The sequence below is a fragment of the Mytilus edulis genome, chromosome 11, assembly GCF_963676685.1.
Source record: "Mytilus edulis chromosome 11, xbMytEdul2.2, whole genome shotgun sequence".
NCBI classification, from domain to species: domain Eukaryota; kingdom Metazoa; phylum Mollusca; class Bivalvia; order Mytilida; family Mytilidae; genus Mytilus; species Mytilus edulis.
The window spans coordinates 14876400-14885197 of NC_092354.1; the positions used below are offsets into that span (position 1 = coordinate 14876400).

Below are 8798 nucleotides of genomic sequence, written 5' to 3' on the forward strand. Positions count from 1 at the left end.
ACGGTCCACTAAACATAGAAAATGATAGTGCGAGTGGGGCATCCGTGTACTGTGGACACATTCTTGTTATTAATTAGTTGTCATTAAAGCCATTTACATACAAAATTGTCAATTGAGTTATATAATCATCTGATTAAGAAAAACAATACAATAACTGATTTTTTTTTAATACATAAAAAAACTATTCAACTTAATGCTAAATATCCTTGTTTCAGGCCGGATGATAGCGATTTTGCAGGTTTCATAGACAATAATGAGAAGAAAGATGTAGCAACGAATCGTGATAAAATGGAGCATTCTAATGAGGAGTAAGTAAAATGAAAAAAACAACACTTTGAATAAATTCTATGAGTCCGAAGCGCTTTTCTGCAAAATATCTGAAAGCCAAAGATTTTAAGAATCGAAACAATTGAAGAGCTCATTGATTAAACATAATCTAATGAAACATAGCCGAATCTATCTATGGCCGACTTTGTCTGAGGGAGAAAACATGTTAAATAAAGCAGAAAATCAATTTCTCGCAAGAACACTTCATATATTTCATAACTGTTTCAACTGCGGAATATCTGAATGTTTTTTATGCCCCACCTATGATAGAAGAGGGACATTATGTGTTCTGGTCTGTGTGTCCGTTCGTTCGTTTATCCGTTTGTCCATCTGTTCCGCTTCAGGTTAAAGTTTTCCGTCCAGGTATTTTTGATGCAGTTGAAGTCTAATCAACTTGACACTTAGTACACATGTTTCCTATGATTTGATCTTGTTTATTTTAATGCAAAATTAAAGTTTATATGCCAATTTCACGGTCCACTGAACACTGCTAGTGGGGCATCCGTGTACTCTGGGCGCATTCTTGTTTTTTATATTTTCAACAATGATTGTTTCGTGTTGAAAAAAAAAGAAATACACGTTAAAAGTAAAAATGCAGCATGGAATCAAATTTGATTTGAAGCATTGTCTTAACAATATTGTGTGTTAATAAGCATGTACAGTGACATATGTGTAAAAAAGATTGACTGAAGAAGGCTGTTTGAAATTGTATATACTAGTATGTATAAGCATTTTTTTTTACAGTGAAGTATGTAGTAAGCATTTTATAACATTACTACATTGATTGTTTTATTTATTTATTTCTTTTTATTTGGGGGGGGGGGGGGGGGGGGGGGTTGAATAAGAGATTTTTATATATGTATCAAAACCTTTCATTGATCTAAATAAAACAATGTCACAAAAATCAATATCCATGATATAATATTCGATACCAATATTTTAGATGTGTTTTATCCTTCAAAACTTCCACAATACAGATGTAGAATTCAGATATGTGTTTCTGGTGATCAAAGCATCAATTGATTTCAAAGACGCGAATCGTCAGAACATTCGAGAAAGGGGTACAGGTAAAATATAGAGACGTTTCTGACATAAACATTCTAGAATATTAATAGGTCTTTCTATTCTCATGTTTTTCTGATATGAAATTAATGTACCACTTGGTCTTTTTCTTGCATAAAGAATTATTTGTTTAAAGTTGGAAATAAAACACACTTATTCAGTTTAGTGATTAAAACTATTCTTGTTTCAGGCCGATTGATAGTGATTTCAATCTAATAGACAATAATACAGAAAATGATGAATCAACAAATCGATTTGACATTGAGCCAGTCGATGCAAGAATCGAGGTATATTGATGTAACTCTAATTTTGTAGTAGTACTTCTAGTTTTACAATAGAACTGATAGATTAAAAGCTGAAACACATTAAACATTGAACAAATGTCACATTCTTGAAATTAATTCAAATTGTCACCGTTTGTTGTACGTGTATGGAACAACAGTGTGACAAACAATAGCAAAGCAAGGACATTGGTGTGAAATGAGATAACAAAATTTTATATAGGAGAAAAAACTGTTTATAATTCATATTTATATTTTTCATATACTGTTGACGCATAGATAGTTTATATCTTTGTTTACGTTCATGTTATCTCTCTTTGTTTGTTTTTATTGAAAACAAAGTTTTTGACAATTTCATTCAGAAACCAGAAGATTTAAGGATGAAAAAGGAGACAAAAGAATACGCAAATCATAGAGACATAAAAATGGAAATAGATAAAAGGAAAACGCAAAGGAATCTCCAAAGGTAAAATAAAACGATAAGCTTTATTGTGAGACCAAAAAGCGCGTCTGGCATGTCCGGCGCAAAAAAATAAATTAATTACTGGTATTTAACTACAACCACTGGGTCGATGCCACTGCTGGTACAGTGTTTATTCTCCGAGGGTATCACTAGCCTAGTTGTCAGCACTTATGAGTCAACATCCTTTTAAACATTTTTTATTCGAGCGTTACTGACGAGACTTTTGTAGACGCAACGTACCTCTGGCGCAAATATTAGATTTAGTCCTGGTATATATAATATGTTTATTATGTATATATATTTTTTTTTCATTTTCTTTACTGTTCTGGCATTTCTAAATATAAATAGGGTGAAATCTACTTCAAATTACAACTAAGATAACACTATAATTAGATTTAAGGAATAACTCTAATATTTTGTCTGTCTATCAAATAACATAAAGAATGTGGTGCACACTGAATAACGCGCGAAGACAGAAAAAATATGACAGTTTTTTCTTATAATTTGATTCTAAATTCCATTTTAAACCGTAGAAAACCATAAAAAAACGTTGATGACGTCACGGTCACACGACAAAATTATGTCTATGGGATGATAACAAAATAACGTCAGCCAATCAGAAGACACGTTACATCCTAAATTAAATTATATCATTATAACCAAAATTTATCTAGATATCTCTCGAGTTTCGAGACACGCAGACACAAAAGACCTTACATGTTTTACTTAATATGAAAGTACTATCAAAATAAGGTTATTCATATTTTTTTCTAAATTGCCTGATTAAAAACACATTGCACCAATATCAAGCTTACAGTTACTGAGAAAGGGGCAAAAGATAGAAGAGGACAGTCAAACTCATAGACAAAAGATAAACTGACAACGACATGGCTAAAAAGAAAAAAAACAAGCTGAAAAATAAATATGCAAAAGACACAACAAAAGAAAACTAAAGACTAAGCAACACGAACCCCACCAAAAACCGGGGGTAATCTCAGGTGCTTCGGAAACCTGATCAAAACAAACAAGTATTACATTCAATTACCTTTGTTTTAGTTTTTGTTACTTAGATTGATGTCTATCAACGGATTTATAAGAATTGAACACAAATTATTGCCTCTCATTTTCCATTTTGTACATTGCACAGCCTAGACATTGGTTATGGCATAACACTAATAGATGTTCCGTCTGAGATCAATTATGAGGCAACTAGATGGGACGCTGATGAACGTGTTGATGCATTAAAGAAAAATACATTCCCGGATCAATTTATGTTGGCATCGGATATAGTGCACGTACACGAGAAAGGAGCTGTAACTAATCCATTAGATTGCACTCTTTTTTCCAAGGGAGAAAGCATTACAGTAAATGTGGTACTTCCATCTGTGAATGACATAAACCTCAAATATTTCCAGTATAAAGCAGCAGTCAGATTTCAGATGCAATGGGAGTTCTTGGACATAGAAATTTTGGTAAGTAATACAGAATATCTTCTCACCTTCCGTACATGTTTTAAGGAAAAAACTCTTGTTATTTTAATAGAATTATGTACACCATCAAAAAATTAAATTTGGTCAATCAAAGTGAGCATATGTTTTCATATACTTAGAGGTATGTGGAAAGTGTGACTTCTAATGGAAAGTTAAATCGTTACTGTGTCTGTTATAAATACGTTTTCTTGCAAAACAGTCAAGTTACCACAATAACAGTTTTTGTTGCTAATACTATATCCGTTCTGTTACAATCAATGTTTCTATTGAGATCAATGGGTGTTGTATTTTTGGAGTCAAATCTATATTTTGAAGCTTTCAAAAAAGTTCAAAGAGGTATAATCATGCAGTGCTGTTAATCAGTTTTAAAACTTAAATATTTCAGAGTCTGACAACAAATCCATCAATAGCAATATTTAAAAATCTGCAGGAATATCAAAACTTTTTTTGTTTTTTAAGCTCTAAACTACTGTGAAATGTTCTCATTTCAAACAACTACCCACTATATCTTCTCGTTCAACAGAACGTAACTACGAAAACAAGAATCGTGGGTACATATTCCTCGTTTTAGGGGAATCTCATGAATAGATTACCTTAGCCGGATTTGGCAGAGCCTTTTTGAATTTTGGGTCCTCAATGCTCTTCAACTTTGTACTTGTTTGGCTTTAAAACTATTTTGATCTGATGAGTCTTATGTAGACAAAACACGCGTCTGGCGTATTAAATTATAATCCTGGTACCTTTGATTACTATTAAGGCGTGATGAGATATCCTATTTGATTACCACACCAATTCCAATATAAAATTAACCGAAGATTATAATTCCTGGACTTCTTAATCAATGAAATATTTTATTAAATTGGTTGATTGTGATAAACAGTAAGTTGACATTATAAAATTATAAAGGATGCTTATTCTGCACCTTTACTGATCGGCTTGCTTTTGCTTTTTTTTTAAAGTAGTAATAATTCTATATAGTCACACATTATGTACAGACAAATAAGGATGCAAAAAGCTATAACAATTATAAAATGTATGTAACATTTTTTTTAAAGGGAGATAATAAAGGAATATTCCGGAAAAACAAAATTGAATCGATGTGCATTTTTATTCAATCTATTAAAGAGAGCATAATGCTATCGGAAAAAGAAACACAGTATATAAACTCTAAAGATGAACAAATACGGGTCAAGTTTCCACAAAACTCAGTGACAAAAAGCCAACAGATTGATTTCAAGGTACAATTAGTATATAAGGAGTACAAAAAGAATAACGTTGTACTTTAGATAGTAACTCTATTCGTATGCATCGTGTATTTATCATGAGAAAAAACATGTTTAAGAAAATCAACGCCATACTTCCTCTGTTGACCGTTATTAAATCTGTTTTACAAATATAAGCTGATATGTGTCGGAACTACAATGCCGTGCTCTTTTCCTGAGTGTAACCTACCTATTCAGAGCACATGAGATTATCCCCAGGTTTTGTAAGGGTTCGTGTTGCTCAGTCATCAGATGTTTTATGTTGTATACTATGCAATATTGTTTCTCTACTAGTCTTTTTCATTTTTAACGATGGCGTTGTCAATTCATTTTCGACTTTGTATGTCTTTCTGGTATCTTTTGTGCCTTTTTGAAACTCATTTGTCAAAAACACAACTATAATGGCATGAGAAAAAAAAAGACAAAATTACCAAAAGATAGATATTGGTATATACAAAACAACACAACGAAAACTAGCCTGAGCAACATGAACCTCACTAGAAAACGGGCGTTATCTCAGGTGAAATTTCATAAAATTATGATTAGCAGAAGTGAAAAGAGTTGATTTCTGTAATTCAATATTCGTTTTCTCATCCTCAATAACAATATGTCAGTTATATGACTCTGCTTCGAATCAAGCAGAATTATAAGCAGGAGAAATCATTCAAATCTTCCTTGTGATTTTCCAATGTTGATTATTTGTTTGTGCGTTATGCTATTGTGTACGAGCTTTTGCATATTTTAACATGCAAGTGTAAGTGCTAGTTAATATTTAAAAAACTATTCAGGAATATGACTTTCTTGACACTTATCTTCTTTAATTCAGGTATATCCAGTAAATGTAAACAATATCAACTGGACTAAGGATGTAAATGAAATGGGTGTAGCTAAAATTTCAGAGTGCCTGTTTGGGTCTCATGTAGAATTTCAAGTCCCTGTTTTAGTTCAACTACCATTGAAATTGGTAGGAACATGGGAAGCAGACGATACAGACATGGATTACATAGTTTTTAAAGTAAACGATGACTGGTCATTAGATTTTCTCGATACAAAACCAGAGATAAAAGATGGAATAGCTTCTTTCACAGTTAATTCTTTTTCTGGGTGAGATATATACTTGTTTAGGCTTAAGATGTTACGGATATCTTTGAAGTTCTTGGATTGTAAATAACAGAGGACGGTAGGTCTAGATTTTCAATCAAATTAGCAAATTTGATGAAGAATGTCGATAACTTATCTGAAGTTTTATTCAAATTATGCATATAAGTGTTTTCCAAGTGTAGATTACTAGTATCTTTACTTGTTTTTTAATGGGTTTTTTAAAATGAGCATTTTCAGGGGAGATAACTCCAAAATAGTGCATTTCTAACGGATTCTGCATTGCATTTTTATATTTTATAAATAAGCCGAAAACACGAACAATAAACCTATCTTTTCTTTTGATATTCTCAAGGCATTCACTTAAAGCGATATTCTCATATGTTATTTAGCCAATTCTGTACCAAGTAAGGAAAATAGCAATCGTTAAATCATAGTTCGTTTCTATGTTAGTTACATTTTAATGTTGTGTTTCTGTTGTCATAGTTCTGCTCTTATATGCGTTGGGTTTCCTCAGTTTTAGTTTGTAACCCTGATTTGGTTTTTGTTCTCAATCGATTTATGAATTTTGAACAGCGGTATACTACTGTTGCCTTTATATATACTACATTTTTGAAAATGATGAACAGATCCTATCATTTTAAATTTAGACTCCTATAACACCTTAAAGAAACAAAGTCTTTATTTAAGAACGTATTGCATTGGAAAAGGAAAAATAATCATAATTTGAAAAAAATAATAAAGGCATATACTAACATGGGCAACCAAACATGTCCACCAGTCAAGAAAACTTGATGTTATGCATACATGTAACAAATTGCGTGAATTAACTGAAATCCTGCCCCCTGCATGAGGTCGACCATTATTGTTTTTTTCGTGTTTAATTTTGTTTTTATTTTGAGATCCATGACTTTCTTCGAATTTCTATTTTTAATGGCAATTGTTGTCTTGTTTTCTAATGTTTGTTTGTCACACGTTTGTCACACCTAAACTATCGTCTTGTCATATTCGCTTGCTATATTTCCGCTATATACATACGGCTTTAATTGAAATGAAATATTTGGAAAAAAATCACGATATATATCCTGATAATATATAACTATTTCTATTTCGTATCGTGTATGTTAATACCACCAATGAGAAAATAAAAATGAGAAATAAAAAAAATTGGGAGAGAACTGCATATATAAAATTTCACTTACTATTAGTGATTTAGGAACACAAGTACTAAATGGTAAAATTTAATATTTTTCAATTAATTCGAAGTTAAGTAATTGTAGTGCATTTTTGACTTGTTTCATTATTTGTTGTTGGTGGTTATGCATTTTTAAATTGTTTTCAATATTTATTTGGACATCTAAACATGAACAACCATAATCGAAATCTGGTCGCTTTTTTCTGTTATATTTAATTATACTTTTCGACCTCTCATCTCCCTTTGGCAGCTTTCGCCTAATCATATACAATTTATCTATTTCATGTTTATACATAGTTTCTTGATATAACGGGATCTGTTAATATAATCAAAGACCGTAAATACCAAAACGTAAAGTTAAAAAAAACCAAGTAAAGTTTAAAAATAAATCATGTACTAAACTATTCTTATTTACTTTTTAGTGTATGTTGTGTAGTCGCACCCCGTAATCATCGTGATGACCATGAAAATGTGTCTCGATCAATTCAAGCAGCATTAATGTTTACGAAGACCTGCAAAATTCTCTTCTTTGTTAAAAAACAAACGAGTCTTTCAAGCATGATGATAATACTTGAGTGCGTTGCAAGTGAAAAAATGGAAGAGATTATAATAAATCGAAAGGCAATCTATGATTTCGATAACGTTAAAGAGTGGACAAGCAGGGATATAGATATGATTCCGGACAGGACCGTCATTAAAGTTGATGTAAGAGGAAAATTTAGTATGCCTAAAGAAGCCAAAATTAAATCACCTGCAATCTACTGCAACCCATTTGGAAGGGAAAACTTCAATCGTTTTCAAGTTGAGTTATCTCAACGGGTCGGTGGTTCATTATTTGGAATTCTAAGCTTCAGAAATACCAAACATGTTATCGATGAAATTTTCTATGACCCCTCGTCACGTACCAAGGTCCCTAATAAAGGCAAATCAGGATATCGAATAATGCGGAATGAGAGAGAAGTCAAAACAAGTCCAAATAAGCATTCGAAAGGAATTAACAAACTGTAGGAACCGATGGATAGAGTGATATGCATAGAAAAAAATATGCATGTTTAATTAAAGTAATTCTATTCAAAGTAAAACGTACTCTTTTTTCTTTTGAATTTTTGTTTTAAAATAAAAAATCTATATAAAGTAAATTGTGAATGGCAATTTCAAACACTCCTATTAATCATCACTGTATAAAATTTCTTGAGATTATAAAAAAAACTTCTTGCTGTGAATAAAACACGGAAACATACTAATAGAATAACGTCGGATTTTTTTCATTCAGCAATTCAAAATCATTTGCAGTCATGTTATAATCCAATATATGCAGAATTTATAGATAAAAGAAGATGTGGTATAAGTGTAAATGAGACATCTCTCCTTCCAAGTAAAATTTTTAAAAAAGTAAACTTTTGTAGGCCAAACTCTGTCTTTCAACACGGAGGTTGGGCTAACATCGAACAGCAAGCTATAAAGGGCCCCTTTAAATGACTGTACTAGCATTCATTGATTGATTGCTTATTGGTTGCTTAACGTCCAGTGGAAAATATGTCATACATGTTCAGGACGAGAACAAATTAACAATAAATATAATAGGTTGGTCTTGTCATAACAGAGGCCATTCGGGAAAAT

At 31.7% G+C, this 8798-nt stretch overlaps 1 protein-coding gene across 1 annotated transcript; it reads left to right on the plus strand.

Annotated features, from left to right (window-relative positions):
• The first annotated feature begins 221 nt into the window (after nt 1-221).
• On the plus strand, nt 222-8317 carry LOC139495197 (uncharacterized). Its single transcript, XM_071283405.1, has 7 exons — nt 222-308; nt 1580-1676; nt 2033-2136; nt 3281-3605; nt 4679-4861; nt 5712-5989; nt 7601-8317. Exons 1-7 carry the CDS (start codon nt 289-291, stop codon nt 8184-8186), a joined length of 1593 nt encoding a protein of 530 aa, XP_071139506.1. The 5' UTR covers nt 222-288; the 3' UTR covers nt 8187-8317.
• Nucleotides 8318-8798: the final 481 nt, after the last annotated feature.